Consider the following 17,033-nt stretch of genomic DNA (forward strand, 5'->3'; position numbering starts at 1 on the left):
GAATCTAAGTGCTTTCAAATGATGAACAATGCTGTCAAAGATGTGGACTTTTTTCTTCTGCTTACAACACTGTATAATTCTATGTATTGTCATTTTTTCAAGAATGTGATAGGCAGTGAAAACTGACATTTTCCAGTTGTCAGACTTGACATGTTATCAGGCTTCCATTTATCATCATTTTGGTCTTTCTACTACTAAGTACTTTCTAAAGAATTTCCATACTCTAAAAACAGTGGGGTGAAGCTTAGATACAAATTAGTCTCTCCCAGCTATACCTTAACTTAGAAGACTACTCATTGACATTATCTACATTGCATTGTATTTTGTTAGACATTTTCTATTGACACTTTTTTTTTAAACCCTTAAATTCTGTGTATTGGATCATAGGCAGAAGAGTGGTCAGGGGTAGGCAATGGGGGTCAAGTGACCTGCCCAGGGTCACACAGCTGGGAAGTGTCTGAGGCCGGATTTGAACCTAGGACCTCCCGTCTCTAGGCCTGACTCTCCATCCACTGAGCTACCCAGCTGCCTCTAATTACATTTTGATCTACTTCCAGCAGCACTTGGGCGTTCTGCTGGGCCGTTTGACACTGTGCTGTGTAGGACCAGATGAATGTAGACACCAGCATAGACCTGGAGTGTTGCTTAAGTGGTATCGTTTCCACATGTGCTCGTTCTCATTTCTTTGAGTTCTTGGCCCCCTGGTGGTCTTGTAGAGGCTCGATTGGGGTGGCTTGTCCTCTCTAGACTTATAACATTTGTACGCTTTTCGAGGCGTCGGGAACAAAGGGAATGAGATTTTTACTTATAATTTAACTAGGATGGTACCTGTATATTCTGCACACGTGCGCACACACAAGCTGACCTTAAAGCTCAAATTTAAGAAATCGACTCTAAATGCCAGTTATTCCTGCAGACATTTCTGTAAAAGGCCGTCCATCACTCCGTTTACTCCTCCCAAAGGAAATGTGCGCTTGTGAAAGTAGCCCCCGCAGTGCTTTTAGGCCCGAATCTGGGAAACCCGGGGAGCCGGTGCCCATCGCGTGCTCCTGTTTACGGAATCGGACGTTGCCATTAAAGTGTGACTACGGAAAGGGATTGGTTTGCTAACATTTTCTTTTTCTATTAAATGATTGGTTGTATTGCCTGAATATTAGCCTAGCCAGAAAAATATGCTATTCTTGGGATGCATGTGAGATGTTTAAAGCTAAATCTCTGCACAGTAGGAACTGGCGTCCAGATGCTTTATTTAGATAGCGGAGCACACTTGCTGAGCTATTTGACCAAATGCTATCATTGATCTTCAATAAATCTACCCGTTATCTGAGTGTTTCTCTCTGCAGCGCCGTGCTTAGTCTGTATCCAGTAACGGAAGCCTTCAGAAATGGGATCGTGTCGCCACGTTCCTTTAGTTCCCCCACGTTTACCGAAAACGGCTCCCTTTCCTGGTTAGCGAAGCTTAGCCGAGAGCAGCATCGCGGCTGAAGGCCTCCACCAAGTCCCTCCCTGCTTCCGCCGTAAATCCTAATTCGAATTCATCCCACAGAATCAACCGCCACCTCGTTGGAATGGTTTCTGACCCACAAGCGCCTTCCTCCCAGCACCTCTGAGGAAGGGCAGTGATAGCAAGTCTTTGCCTTTTCTGTTCCTGATCCTGAAGTCCCTTTCCTAGCAGTTGTTGCCTCTTTGCTTGGCCCTTACACTGAACGGCTCCTCGAGGACAGGGACCGGCTCCAGGTGGAGCTCCAGCCCCTGGCCTAGCGGAGGGCATGCGGAGCCTCTGAAATGCTTGCTGGCTGATGTTCCAGTCACTTGGGTCTGAGTGTGAATGGAAGAAATGCTAGTGCTGGAAGGGGCCTTGGCCCGTCTGGTCTCCTCCCTCGTTTCAGAGTTCCGAACCCAGAATCCGGGCTCAGGCCATCCAACCAGATCACTATGTTCTGTTTTGTTTTTGAGACCCTTTTTGTCTTAGAAAGGATATGAAGTATCCGTTCCAAGGCAGAATTGGGGTGAAGCGGCTGTGCTAGTCCCACAGCGAGGAAGCGGATGAGGTTATACTCGGACCCAAGCCCACCTCCAAGCCTGGCTCTCGGTCTGCCTAGCTGCCCCTCATCCCATTCTGCATCTGCTAACACGACACAGTAAAAACTTGTGAAAAGGAAAAGAATTGCAAGCTCAGTCCCCAAAGATTTCAGCTTGAGGACACCTTCTCAAAGTGCCAACGTGTGGGTACAATTTCGGAAAGCTTCTATTGAATTGCAAACATCGTTAGCCAGAAAATGGGATCGTTCCGGTGACGTCTTCATTCCCAACACTGTCTGCCATCGAGAGCTGAGCTTCAGGCCCGGGACACTGGGATCTCCATGGGGGGTACCGGCCCAGTCTCGGCCTCCGTGGGGTTCCGACAACTCCCTGAGCTTGAGCAGCTGCTACACTTGCTTTCATCGGTCACTGGAAGGAGTCCCCGCGTGAATACGTCCACTATCAGCTACACGCGAGATGGACAGACAGGAGGGACGCCGGGAAGGGTTCGCGGCCACATTTCCGAGCTGATGAAAGCAGGAGAAAGACCGAAAGTTCTACTCTTGGCTTCCGAGCCGGCTTCTCTCCCAGGACCCCGCCAGGCGCCCGTGGCTGCAGAGGTCGTACTCCCTGTAAAGGATGAATTCTTTCAGGCGGGTGGGCAGGGGAAGGAAGGACATGAAGACGGGGCAGCGCAGACGCAAGCGCCCCATGCACTTCCGGATCCTGAGGCGGCAGAGATGTGTGAGCGGGCGAGGATTTGCTGAAATGAAAGAGGGGTCAGTGGGGGTCAGTGAGCGAAGACGGAATGGCTCAACCGTGCAAACATTACTGAGATTTTCCTCAAACTGGCTTCTAAAGGATCCTTCGCTCCTGGAGAATGGCCTTGTCTCCTCTCCTTTCTGCCCCTCCTGCTCGAGACTTGCTGTGAGGGCAGGAATGGGAAGCCCCATAAGGAGCCCCTTCCTGTGAGAACCAAAAGCAGTGCCTGCTTTTAATGGTTTTCAGCCATATTTCCTAAGGATTTCATTGTCAAGGCCCGACCTTAATTCATGCTAAATCCTAAAGGTCATCCAGAAGAAAGAGAAGGCAAGATGGCGGAGCAAAGATAAGGAGATGGACGAGAGCTCCTGCCACTCAAGAATCGGGAGTCCGGAGAGACCAGCCCGGGCCATTCCCAAATGTGGACAAGTGCTGCGACCTCAGGATGGAGCCATCATTTCTATAGAAAGGGAAGAAATACTACCCAGAGCCCCCCAATGTTGCCTTTGGCTCTAGACTGGAATAAACCATAAATAGGGAGGTTTTCTACACATCTCATTTTCAATGAGACGAGCCAGGCGGTGCCTCCTAGTAACAAGGTGGGAAGAGAAGTGCCGTCCTTGCTGTGGCTCGGAGGCCCCGGTACTTACTGAGGACCGCATGGATTTCTGCCCACGAGGCCTGCTCTTGGAGGACCGCCCTTAACTTGGAGCAGATCTGAACTCTGTCCACGTAGTCGAGCATCACCTGAATGACCTTCCCCGAGAGGTGCTGCAGCCAAGGCAGGGTGATCACTTCACAGAACTGAGGAAGAGAATCCGCGTCAAAGCTGCTCGTCAGAACTTCTTCTGTAGGAGACACTGCGGGGCTCCAGCCCCGAATGTGCCTCCGTGACCCTGGGCAGGGTATGTGGCCTTCAAGGCTATAAAGTGAATTCTACTAGATGCTCTCTGAAGTCTGTCAGCTCTAAGATGGTGGAAAATAACTCATGAGTCTTTCTACGGGTCATCCTCCACCATCTAAGAGGACTTCACCATTCATAGGGACTCTGTATGCCTCCTTTGAGCATATCATCTTGTTTTAAACCTTGCCTGACCTTTTTTTATCAGGGATTTTGGTTTTCTCTGTTTTCATATCTTTCGAGGAATCTTAAATAATTTTGATGTATGAATGAAAGCTACTTTTTTGGAAGAGAGTCAGTAAGGTAGCATTTTTTTTACTCTCTCAAATCACTGGAGGGAACATTCAAAGCAATGAGATCACAGATCCATTTTAGTCTGTCACTATAGAATTCACTTTTCAAGTAGAGTGGGTTATGAGGTGAGAGCAGATATATTTAAATCCATTTATTTTAGCACTTTGGAGAAAATTTTTTTTTTTTTGTTAAGGAGGACAAGATCTTTTTCCTGATCAAGTTTGAACCCATTCAAACAACTTATCCCTGGAATTCATAAGATTTCCTGCCCATGTATTCTTGTCTGAATTGCTATGGGACAAGCCTGTGGCCATACCACGGGACATGAGGAAGTGACCCTAAACCCAACTCCTATTCCGATCGTTTTGTTCAGGGTTATGATTGAGCCCAAAGTTAGACGACGAGCTCAGAGCATGGCTTTTAGGTTGACATCCCACCCCAGCTTTGGGAAGCCCACAGATCAGCAAGCAGCATGATTCCGCCGTCATTTTCTCCTGCCCCAGAGGTTCTGCCTCTGAACTTCACCAGCTCCATCTCCACTCTGGACTTCCTATTAAATGTGGGAGGCTCAAAGGGCCGTCTTTGGACTTGCCTCTAAATCTATGCCTTGAAGTCTTTGAACATTAGAACTGGTTGAGGAAAGAAGGGACCAACTCGGGCCCTACACACTTATCATACACCATTCAAGCCCCGTTCTATGGCCTCACAACTGGATGGAACCAAATGTACGTGTTTATGGTCTCCCTTTGGTGCGTCATATCACGATTAAGCACTCAGCCCCCAGGTGAGAGTTTAAATAAAGGCACGCCTGGGAGTCACCTCGCTGACTTGCTCTTCATCTGAGCCGTCCTGTCTTCTGCGACAGCCTCTCCCAAGAAAGCAGGAGGCTGAGAACGAGGTTCTCGGCTTTACGTGGGGGCAGCCTTGCTGCGCCTGCCTACGACGGCCGTTCGTTCCCAGTTAAAGGCGCTCCAGGCCCCCCATCCCCAGAGAAGCCGCGCCAGCCGTCCCAGGCCCTTACCGGCGTGTCTCGGATGACCGTTGAGGTCCAGCCTTCAAAGGCGTAGCGGGAATGAACTTTGTCTCCGTGGGGACAGTCGAAACAGCTCTCCGTGTCGTAGCCGTAGTTGAGCAGCAGCCTTAGCATGACCTCGTCCTGGAGGGTGTACTGCAGAGCCGAGGGAAAATGCAGAGGGTTCACCCTGCACACGTAGTTGACGTTGGCGCCGTGCCGGAGCAGCAGGCTGACCAGCTCGTAGTGACCCATCCGGAGGGCGATCTGGAGGCAGTTGACCGGGTCCTGATTGGGCAGAGCCCCCGCGTTCAACAGCAGCTTAACCGAGGAGACGTCGCCGTTGGACACGGCAAAATACAGGGCTGACTTCCTTTGATCGTCGTAGTGTTTGCGGATTTTCTGATCCAGCATGAAGTTGGCATCAAAGCCGGCTCGGAGGAGAAAGTCCAGGCACGGGGAGTGCGCCCCGGCCGCGGCACAGTGAAGGGGGCTGATGCCACTTCTCTTAATGGCCACCACATCGGTCACGGGGACCAAAATCTTTAGCGCTCTGGGAACAGAAAAAGGGTTTTCCCAGTGACGTTTCAAAATACGCCTAAACCTCCGCATCCATCTACGGACCTGGAGGGCAAGAATGGTTTTGTTTGTGGCTGTCTAGTGCCCGCCACTCAAAAGGCCTCCCGTACATGCTTGTTGGATTGAACTGAACCTAATAGGGCTGAATCAGGTCAAACTGAATTGAAACGAATCAAATTTAACTGAACTGGAAACCATCACCGGGAAGCACTCTGGATTTTACTGATGCTGATACTGTCTGAACTTACAGCAAATGGCCTCGATCAGCAGCTACGTGAATAGGCAAGTGGCCTGAACTCTTGGGGACGTTGGCATCAGCTCCGTATTCCAGAAGGAGATTCAGAGAGTCAGGATCGCCTCCGGCAGCAGCCTCGAGCAAAACGGACGAGGAGTCTGAAGCCTGGGAAAGAGCGTTGGCCCCTGGGAGGACAAATAAAGTTTACTTGGAGCTGTCTGATACAGAACTCCGAGTCTGCCCCTGCCCCAATTATTTATCCTCACTAAAAACCAGCAAATTCCTCCATGGAAGGGACCTTCCTAAGGTTTCTTCTGCATCCCAGATTCTGCTCTCTGACCTGTTCTTAGAAGGATGAGCAGGCCAGGATTGGGGAGAAAGGAGGGAGGAAGATTTGCTAGTTAGGACACAAGTAAGTACAGGCGGCATCCCAAGCTAAAAAGTATGGACCAAAGAAGAGACTAACCCCAGGGAGACCCCAGGGTTTTTAACATTCTAGCATTCACACCTGTGATGTGAGCCGTCTACTGTGTGCACCCAAATCATTCTCTTCCATTTTTTAAAAATGCCCCTCTTTACCAGCTGTATGACCATGTATAAGTCTCAATTGCTCTGTCTGTAAAATGGGCAGATTCACTAATCCACGGGGATCTGCAAGAAAGCTTTCTAAGCCAAAAGGGAGCAATCCCTGCCCTCATGAAGCTTACTCTTCCCATCTCGCCTAAGAGATTGTGGCTCAGGAGACAGTGTGGCATAATGGATCATGGGTTATAATATAATATAATATAATGGATTTCTAAATTAGGCTATGTGCCTGGGGACAAACCACTTAATCTCTCCGGGCCTCTGTTTCCCTCCTTTTAGAATGAAGACTCTAGACTCAATGTTCCTTCACACTAAATCTATCACGATAGGATATCCCACTTCTCAGATGTCCAAGTCTGCCTCCTCAGGACAAATCCTTTGATGTCTGCAGGCCTCAGGACACTCTCTGGGAGCTCTGGACTAAGCCCCAGACAGGTTGAGGTAGGGTGGGCATGGCTGAAGGGGGTCTCCACACCCAGAGGTGCTTACCCTTTTGGAGCAGGAGTTCCATGACTTGCGTGTGCCCACCTTGGGCAGCAAGAGCAAGCGGAGTGAATCCATAGGTGCTCTGAGGGTCAGGGTCAGCCCCTGAACGCAGCATGAGGTCCACCATGTCCTTCCTGCCCAGCCGGGCAGCCTCGTGCAATGGGGTCCTCTTGTTGGCACAGCGCAGATTGACCTTGGCCCCAAAGCTGAGGAGCAAAGAGGCCATGTCATAGGCGCAGTGTTTGACAGCTAGGAGAGCACGAGAGAAAGAGATCAGCATCCTTTCGGAGCAAGGGGGGCAAATGCCTGAACCCCCCTTCAGGACCTTTCACTGGCTTGCCCTGTTTCGAAAACCAAATAGAGAACCCAAGTCACTCCTTTGCGAAATTCTCTTTTCTGGATACTTAGAATAGCTGGTGGCACCGTGGATAGAGCGCTCGTCCTACAGGAAGGAAGAGCCAAATTCAAAGCTAGTCTCAGATAATCACTAGCTCTGTGACCTTGGGCAAGTCACAAGCTCTGCCTCAGTTTCCTCAACTGTAAAATGAGAATAATAATAGCACCAACTTCACAAGATGAGGATCCAAGGAGATCAGATTTATAAAAAGCTTGGCACAATCGCTTACTCCCTCCCCTCCCAAACATTTCCACTCAAGCCTTTCTGTGATGGGGGAGACCAGTGGAGTGTAAGCTCTAGAAGGTCCTTCTGAGCTGGCAAGACATCAACTATGGGCCGGGTGTTGGAGCCATCCGAGGACCAGCCAAGATAGATTTGGAGCTGCTCCTCTCTAAAAGGCCAAGAGCTTTAACTAAGGTAGGGCGACCCAGGCTTTGTCCAAGGACGGAAAATATAGCCAGCATTGTCCGCCCCATCCAGGATCCTTTTCTTTTCCCCCCATTCCTCCTCCAAGGCTTGTCCCTCCACTCAAGCCTACGGCTTGCAAGTTTGGAGGGCAAAGACTGTGCTGCCCTAGACCTGCCTTCCCCTGCCAGTGTAGACCTGGTCTCCTGCCAGGACATGCCTCCTACATAACCTTCCTGCGAGTGTCCTAGGATATACTTCCTCTCCTGATAGTTCCAACCCCAGCAACTCCCCCTTTCCTCCCTCCATATGTATATTGTTCTTGTTCATGAATCATGTCTGATTCTTCATGACTCCATTGGAGGGGTTTCTTGGCAAAGATACTGGAATTGTTTGCCATTTTCTTCTCTAGCTCATTTTACAGATGAAGAAACTGAGGCAAATGGGGTTAAATGACTTACCCAGAGTCACTCAGCTAGTCAGTGTCTGAGGCTAGATTTGAACTCAGGTCTTCCTGTCTCCAGACCTGCTTCTCTATCTATCCACTGTGCCATACATAGCCTGCCCCTACCCTATGGATACTAATTGCAAAGGACAGCTCTTGCAGGGAATGAATTTTTCATTCAGCGGGAGATGGACTCAACCCCAGCGAGTGTCATGACTCTTCCGAAGAAAGACCCCAAGTGTTGATTAAATAATCTGTAAAGATGGCCTTTGAGGACAGATTGAGGACAGGGTCTTCCGCTTGGTCTCGGTGTCCCCAGCCCATAGGAATTGCCTGGTATATTCTCGTTCATTAATTAATGGGGGTACAAAACAGGGTGTTGACATGGGATGAGATACGGCGAAGGAGAGAACTTCGCCAACATCACACACGTTCACCATCCTGGAGCCGCCGAGTTGGGTCGCCATTGATCCAAGCAAGGGAAGTTTTCACTTACCCATAAGCAACGGAGAATGGCCTTCCGCATTCTGAGTGTTGGGGTCACAGTCGTTGAGGAGAAGAAAGTGGGCGTTCTCCAAGAGGCATCTGTCCACTGCCAAGAAGAGGGGCGTCTCGCCGTCCCGCGTACTTTGGTCCCACACTCTGGCTTGTGAGCCTGGAAGAGCCCGTTGGACAGGGAGAGGTTAAGCGCTGGAAGGGCTCCTGAGGAGCCCTGAGGGAGGCGTCCGGGGAACCCGCTACCTCTCAGAGTGAGCTCCAGGATGGCTCTGTTTAACTGGGTCGCCGCATGGTGCAATGGGAGCCAGCCCGTCTGATCCGTCTCCTCAAACGCCGAGAAGTGCCCCGACAGCTTGGAGAGAGCATCTTCCTCACCTGTGGAGGACAAGCTCACCTTTGGCATGTGGGGCCACGAGAGCAGACTCGGACCCTAAACCCCTCCTGCCCATTTTGGTCCAGTTAGAGCCACCTGTCTGGACCCACCTCATCCCATCTACCGCAGCAAACTCTGAATTCTATTGTTTGACTTGGAACCCCCCACAGGACACATCAAACCCTCGATAAATGTCGGGTGGATGGACTTATTGAAGGACGGTTCACCGAGTCAGCCGCTTGCCTCTGTGTTCTTATATTCACAAGGTACGTGAGGCTGCCTGTGGATGGTTCAAGCAGGGAAGTATAGTGAAGAGGAAGCTGGCTCTGGAGTCATGGCTTGGGTTCCAAACTCTGTCTTTTGCCTTTCGTATTATGTCACTCAACACAGTCCCAGGCACACAGCAGGTACCTGATACATGGATATTGCCTGACTGGCTCTGGGACTTACTATCTCTGTGACTTAGGAAAGTCACAACTTCTCAGAGCCTCCATTTTTCATCTGTAAAATGAGAGGATGAGACTGGAGGACTTCTAAGGTCCCTTTCAGGTGTTAAGAATAGTCCAGGGTCACCCAGGCTTTTGAGGCATTCTCTATGCCTGAATGACTACTTTAGCCTCCTTCCACCATCTTGCTTGGGGAAGTGACGACCCTGTTGTCCAAAATGGAAAGTAAAGTTTCTTAAATGACTATAATCATATCTTACCATAAAGTGTTGAGGGTAGAATAAGGAGAGTACTTAACTGCCTTGATTGCTTCGATGATCTTCTTATATTCTGGGCTCAAAAAAGAATGGAGGCTACAAGAAAATAAAAAAGAAAAAGAAATTGCCACTCCAGTGATATGGGGGGGGGGGGGAGAGGGAAAATAAGTTTTTAATATCAAGCAATAGGTAGAGATAAAGAGATTAGGGCTGCAGGAAAGAAATCTAGGACCAAGTGATTGCCAGGACAATGAAGTATGGGGTAAACCACACGGGTGCATGGTGACCATTTACATCTATAGTGTATAATGCTTAGACAAGAATAATGAATAGAAAACCTAAGTCAGAAGCTACCAAATGGATGACACAGTGAAGGAGGGGAAAGGAAAGGCTCTGTATGTGAAATCAAAAGGTCTGTCCCAGTTCTGACATATACTGACTGTGTGACCCTGCAAGTCACTTATCTCTGAGTTTTGTTTTTTCCTGATCTGTGAAAGAGGGATAATCATACAGGTACTGCCTATTCTCGGAGGGTTGCTTGAAGAAACGTCTTTGTTACATCATAAAAGATGGGTACTAGCCCAGTGGTTTCAACTAGTTCAGGGAACTCCCAGGTGAGATGACTCCCTCCACCAGGGGTCGGCAACGTATGGCTCTCGAGCCATATCTGGCTCTTTTGAGGGCCAGATTTGGCTCTTTCTGCAGGAGCCATGAAGTCCATTTTTTTTTCAGGTGCTGTTACAGGAGCGGCACTGTGAGCACTGGATGGCTCTCACGAAATTTTAAAAAATGTGGTGTTTATGGCTCTCATGGCCAAAAAGGCTGCTGACCCAGGCCAATGTACCCACCTTTGCTACAATTTAGCATCTTAGAGCAATGGTTCTTAACATGTAACTTTTTAAAAAATATTTTGATAACTGTATTTCAATAGGATTGGTTTCTTTAGTAATCACAAAATGATTACAGTGCCCAACTTGATGTTGTTCAGTTGTTTCAGTCAAGTCCAGCTCTCTATGACCCCATTTGGGGTTTTCTGGGCAGAGAGAGAGGAATAGTTTACCATTTCCTTCTCCAGCTCATTTTATAGGTGAAGAAACTGAGGCAAATAGAGTGAAGTGATTTGCCCAGGGTCACAGGGTTAGCAAGTGTCTGGGGCCAGGTTTGAACTCAGGAAGATGAGTCTTCCTGACTCTGGATCTGGCATTCAATCCACTGAGGCACCTAGCTGCTCTGCCTGGCGCATACTAAGTGCTTAAATGTTTATTGACTGGTTTATCCTGCATATTTTGTTTTACACATTTTAAAACATGATTCTGAGAAGGTGTCCATGTATTTCATTAAAGTTCCAAAGGGATGCAGGAGGGAGGGAGGGAAGGAGAGAGAGAGAGAGAGAGAGAGAGAGAGAGAGAGAGAGAGAGAGAGATCAATTCCATGCTCTTTTTACATAGATTATGAGTGGACAAGTGAAATTCAAGAACCAAATGAGCTTTCCTACCACCCAATTTATGAGCAGGAATCATAAATCCTTGTTATTACTCACACAAGCAAAGCACATCATTTTAAAAAGTTGAAACAACAAAAGGGCCCCATTCCTCTGCCTGGATATTATCCATGGCCCCACTTCCCCTCAGTTAGAATAGGGGAACTGAGGTGACCATGAACTGGGTTCTGCACAGGGTTCCATAACCTGATGGGTGTGGAGAATGTGGAAAGGAATTGGAGAAATTAAGATAACTAGTAGATTGGGCCAATAGGAGACGAGGGAAGAGAGGTGGAGAAACTAAAGGAATTGGAATTATTTGGCNGACAGGAGAGAGAGAGAGAGAGAGAGAGAGAGAGAGAGAGAGAGAAAAGAGAGAGAGAGATTAAGAAATCCTTAAAGAGTTTCCTTGGGTACTGTGACACTGAGTGACTTGTCGAGGGTCCGACAGCCATTACGTGTCAGAGGTGGGGTTTGTACCCAAGGCTTCCTGACTTTGAGGTCAGCTTTCTATAGTATGCTATGCTGCCTCCCATAAGTCATAAAATGCCTTAGAAATATGAGCTGTCACAAATATTATCATAAATAACATTGAACATATCTCCGGCCAGGATGCCATTACCTCTCATTCTCCTTTGCATGCTGGATGCTCTCTGGCTTGCAAATATCCTGCAAACTCTCCTGAATAACGAATTGGGTGGCAAAGTCATCGTCCAAGTCTTCATCACTGATGTAATTATTCATGGGATGTGTGTGTCCCTTTAAACCACAATCCAAGCAATGCTTAATTTTTTTCCTCAGTTACGAACTCCAAATTACAGCTGAATGGGAGAAAGCTGCCACAGGGACAGAATTGATTACTGAAGAAAATGCTAAAAACAAATTTTTAACTTCATTTTAAAAGGCCGGATTTTGGAATTAGGCCTTGATCAATGACACATGTAAAACCCAGTGGAATTGTGCGTCAGCAAAGAGGGGTTGGGGGGGGGGGTTTGGGGGAGAGGGAAAGAACATGAAATATGTAACTAGGGGAAAATATTCAAAATTAAAATTAAAAAAATAAAAGGCCGGATTCTGGGGGTTTTACACATTGTTTTCTGAATTCCTTTTCCCCTTGGTTTGGATCATAATTTCAAGCAGAGAACTGCGGGCTATTTAATGATCATTAAATGATGTGATCACGTAGATAATCACAGAATATCAGAACTAGAAGAGAGATCTCAGGGGCCAGCTGGTCCAGCCAATACCTGAATAAGAGTCCCCTCTCCAAAATCCCAGACTTGTGGTCCTCCAGCTTCTCCCCTTCCACTTTGGGACACTTCTGGCCATCCATAAGTTCTTATTGCCAAGTTTGCTTGAATCTTTATTACGTAAATAATATATATCCCATGCACTGACTCCTTTACAAAACAGTTAATTTTAGAAAATTTTTCTGCCTATGGAACTGGACTTACATTTAGTCTCTTAAAAATATTCAGGATATACAGCAATGATAGGAAGCTGAGGGTTTTTTCAGCAAGCACTGGGCTGGGAGCTTTATTCACTCTTCCATTTCTTCTCTTTTCTGTTTTATAGCAAGCTGAGAAAAGAAAACTCAGTAAGGAATCACAGTAGTTTTGCTCTAGGCTGAAATTGCATTGGGATGGACCACTCCCTGCGTGGACACTCCCTCTATCAATGCCTATCAATCACTCATCTGTAGCTTTGAGTCTTTCCCACCTCTTTTAAACCAATGAGAAGTTTTTGGTGGGCATCGAGGAAGAGGACGAGTACATGTTAGTAAGCCACTGAAAGCATTTAAACCAAATGATGAGAAATAGCGAACAAATTTCTCTCTATGTCCACAGCCTTGTCTCCCAGGACGTCTCTCCTGTGCCCAGCACATTGAGAAGAATTTGAATATTCCATTAGTAATATCACATTAGTAAATATACTGGGAACAAGCACACTTTCACAAGACTGTAAAATCAGCCTCTCCAGTTCAGATCCGAGGCATTACAGGGAACCATCATTTCAGCTCTGCTTATAAAAAGAACTCGCTACAAGCTCAAGCTTTGGTCTTTTTACCTTTTTTTGACTCCGTTAAGACTGAGCTGAAGTTGGAAATTTTAAGAAGTGAACCAGCCCGAAGATTTTCATTGACACCCAAGCAATCTTCCCTCTCCTACAATGCTGTGAATAGCCTTACTATAAATATCTAATCATAAGATAGCCTGGCACAGTCTGGCTTTTCACATGTGGGCTGGCTATGTTTGGAAACACGAGCGTGACGGTAGAGCAAATGAAAAAGGTTAATGTCTTACCCTTTACTTGCTAAGGGGAGGTAAAATGGAAGTCCTTACGAGAAGGGAGTGACCCCTCTGTGTTCCACTACGACATCCAAAGAAAGCCAACCTTAAGTTGTCCATTTTGGTGATAAAGGCAACAAAATCAGGTTTGACCCGAGTTATTGGTTAGCCAGCCTAAAGGTCCAGGATGCATTGGACTGCTGCTTTATTTGCACTGTGGTGCTGACCTTAAGGTGTCCTGGGGAACAAGAGAAATGCGTTTAAGGTAAACAGAATAATATTTAAGTATAATCTAGGCTCAAAAACATTCATTGGCCCAGCATTGTGAGGTTATACCAGGTGAAAAGAACATTAATGATGAAAAAACAATGAGGTTTCCTTCCACACGGCACCTTTCACAGTCGTGAAAGAATGTGAGGAATTTCTAAACCAGCTTGGAGTCAAAATTGTAAACATCCTTCATGGCTCCAGGTGGCAGATTCTTCAGGATATCGTGTCATTCATGAGAACAAAGACCAAAATCTGAAGTACTTCTAGAAATTTACTAAATCACTTGGGAGGGAGGGAGCCAGAAAGGTATGGCTCCCTTAAGAGTCTTTGTTTAATATGTGTGTGTTTGTTCATATATATGTTTATATACATACATGTGTGTATTATATCTATTTATAAATGTATTATATGTACGTAGAATGTATTACATGCTACATTATAGGTTTATTGGTTGTTGCTCTTCATGCTCAAAGAGGACTAAAATAGCACCTCTGGGTAATGTCTTGAGTCACATATGAATTGGATTTAAGTGAGGCTGAGTTGCACAAAGCCATCAACCTCACTCTCTCTTCCAGAGTCATCGAAATCCAGTGGCAAGACTAAAGTCAGGATGACTAGTGATGGCTGAGGACACAGTAGATAATTTTGGTTTCTTTTATATCTAACCAACTCCACGTACCCCACAGCACCTGCTTCTGTGGCTTTCTTGGTCACTGGAATAAATTGTCCTCATCTACCATGGAAAGTCTTCATATTTCCACCATGGAAAGTCTTCATATGCCTGGGGTAGACACCTCCCTAACTTACTAATAGGTTTAAGACCTGTTGGTTACCCTCAAACTGGTTCAGCCCATCTGCTGCACATGCTACAGCTTCTTGGAGCCACAAGTGAGAACTGGGTGGCAGGTAGACACCAAAGGAGGAAAACAGCCCTCAAAAAGGCTCAGCAAGCCCTCGCACCAGAGGTACTAGCCTTCCCCAAACACCTTGTAGACCCCAGTACATTATACAGAATCCACACAAGCATATAAGGACATTAGCCTGATAAACTCCTAAAGAAGACTCTAAAAGAAAGGCAGTTTGGGATGTCTAGCAACAGGTAAGTCAATCTAATTTGGGGAACCCAAAACACTAGCTTTGGATGGGATCTAATAATTCCCTGTAGCTTTTCTGCCTTTCCTGGAGCATCTCTATAGTTATCCTGACCTCTGCAACAAACTTTTGGGTTAGACAATTTTCTAATCACATAAAGCTATGCTCAACAATATTAATAAAGGATAAATAGTAGATATTTTCTCCATGATCCCCCCTTTTGAGTTTAAAGCTAGCTAAAATATAGTTACAGAATCAGAAGTCAGGGTGATTATGATTTTCATAGTCATTGGAACATAAACTGTTCCCACCTGCCCCTTTACTGGGGAAAGTCTTCACATGTCTGGAATAGATATGATTTCAGGAGTCCATTGAATAAACTGACTCATTGGTATCCTCTTTACTACCTACCTCATCTGGAGCTTGCTAAAATTCCTTGAAGGCATAGGGGCCAGGTTGATGACAAACATTTCCCAGTGTCTTATAGTCAAAAGGATCTAAGTCAGTGTCAGGGGCTATAAGTCAGGAGACTTAAATCTACATGAGGAAACTGCACTGTGGCCAAAGGAACCACAAAAACCATAATTCCATGCTTCTTTCAGTATCATAAAAGTTGAAAGAATTTAGTTAATCAATATCATAGTCTCATACATCCCTTAAGAAGGCAAACCTTGATAAACAGAGTCTATAGGTAAACTAAGTCAGATTAGAGATTAAGCTACACTTAGAGGGTTCATGATTGAGGGGAGATTTAAGATATCACCAAAGTAACCAAGGTAACTAGGGTTAGGTAAATTCTTACATGGTTAGCTAGGGAAATAACCAGGTCATTTTGGAGAGCTCAAACTTCCCTTTGGCTTCTACTTGAGGGAAATCAGTAAACATTATTATTCCATAAATCAAGTTTTTATTAAGTGAGGTTAATATATACCAATGAATTTTAGTTGACCAAAAAGTTGCAGGAGGAATAGCCCTGATGCCCAAACAATAAATAAAAGGGATTTGGGCATAACTCCTTTTTCAGGTAAACATAAACACTATGAAACATCAAAGCCAAAGTAGTACAATAATGATCATCAGTTTTAAATAATATCAAGTCTCTTTGTTCGTGGTCACTCATTCCCAATAACCATTTAATCAGCATAACTCATCTTGAGTCCTAGCTATCACATATAATTACCTGGTCCCTGGAAATATCTTCCCTTGGAAATTCTCATTTTTTTAAAACCTTATCTTCCATCTTCTTTATCTCCCAAGGCAGAAGAATAGTAAGGACTAGGCAATTGAAATTGTGACTTCCCCAAGTTCACACAGGATGTATCTGAGGCCACATTTGAACCCAGGACCACTTGTCTCCAGGTCTGGCTCTCTAGTCATTAAGCCACCCAGCTGCCCCCAAAGGCCTCATTCTTTTTTAAAATCTATTTATTTATTTAAAATATTTTCCAATGCTTACATGATTCATGATTTTTCCCACCCCTCTTATCTCCCCTCTCCTGGAGCTGACAAGCAATTCCATTGGGTTATCCATATATCATTGCTCAAAACCTACTTCCATGTTATTCATATTTTAATAGTGATCTTTTAACATCAAAACCCTGATCATATTTCCATCTAACCATGTGATCAGTCATATGTTTTTCTTCTGCGTGTCTGCTCCCACAGTTCTTTCTTTGTTCCTCTGGTTTGTCCTGGATCATTGCATTGCATTGTACTAGTAGCAAAGTCAGTTACATTTTATTGTGCTACAATGTATCAGTCTCTCAGTACAATGTTCTCCTGGTTCTGCTCCTTTTGCTCTGCATCAATTCCTGGAGGTCTTTCCAGTTCACATGGAATTCCTCCAGTTCATTATTCCTTTTAGCACAATAGTATTCCATCCCAATTAGATACCACAATTTGTTCAGCCATTCCCCAGTCAAGGGACACCCCCCTCATTTTCCAATTTGTTGCCATCACAAAGAGTACAGGTATAAATATTTTTATACAAGTCTTCTTTATTATCTCTTTGGAGTACAAACCCAGCAGTGGTATGGCTGGGTCAAAGGGTAGGCAGTTTTTTAAAGCCCTTTGGGCATAATTCCAAATTGCCCTCCAGAATGGCTAGATTAATTCACAACTCCACCAGCAATGCATTAATGTCCCTATTTGCCACATCCCCTCCAACATTTATCACTTTCCTTTGCTGCCATATTGGGGTAGGTGT

At 45.9% G+C, this 17,033-nt stretch overlaps 1 protein-coding gene across 2 annotated transcripts; it reads right to left on the reverse strand.

The window, feature by feature from the left end:
- Positions 1-482: 482 nt before the first annotated feature.
- ASB14 (ankyrin repeat and SOCS box containing 14) lies at positions 483-12,716 on the reverse strand. Of its 2 annotated transcripts, XM_044658259.1 has the most exons (11): positions 12,632-12,716; positions 11,800-12,013; positions 9,739-9,793; position 9,646; positions 8,865-8,996; positions 8,620-8,778; positions 6,880-7,125; positions 5,819-5,990; positions 5,001-5,544; positions 3,435-3,588; positions 483-2,785 (listed from the first exon to the last, which is right to left on the reverse strand). In XM_044658259.1, the coding sequence occupies exons 2-11, from the start codon at positions 11,919-11,921 to the stop codon at positions 2,580-2,582; spliced, it is 1,791 nt and encodes a 596-aa protein (XP_044514194.1). In that variant the 5' UTR covers positions 11,922-12,013; positions 12,632-12,716; the 3' UTR covers positions 483-2,579. The 2 variants fall into 2 exon arrangements, with proteins under 2 accessions (XP_044514194.1, XP_044514116.1); XM_044658181.1 differs by lacking the exons at position 9,646; positions 11,800-12,013; positions 12,632-12,716 and having other exon boundaries at positions 8,865-8,999; positions 9,714-10,069.
- Between the last annotated feature and the right edge of the window lie 4,317 nt (positions 12,717-17,033).

This window comes from Gracilinanus agilis, chromosome 1 (assembly GCF_016433145.1).
Source record: "Gracilinanus agilis isolate LMUSP501 chromosome 1, AgileGrace, whole genome shotgun sequence".
Lineage (NCBI taxonomy): Eukaryota > Metazoa > Chordata > Mammalia > Didelphimorphia > Didelphidae > Gracilinanus > Gracilinanus agilis.

Excerpts from the sequence above, each read along its gene's own strand:
- ASB14 (XM_044658181.1), bottom strand. The coding sequence starts at position 9,987 with ATGGTCACCATGCACCCGTGTGGTTTACCCCATACTTCATTGTCCTGG. Across the intron at positions 9,000-9,713 it reads GTACTCTCCTTATTCTACCC|CAGGTGAGGAAGATGCTCTC; the intron begins TCAACACTTTAT and ends GCTTGTCCTCCA. Across the intron at positions 8,779-8,864 it reads CCTGGAGCTCACTCTGAGAG|GCTCACAAGCCAGAGTGTGG; the intron begins GTAGCGGGTTCC and ends GGGCTCTTCCAG.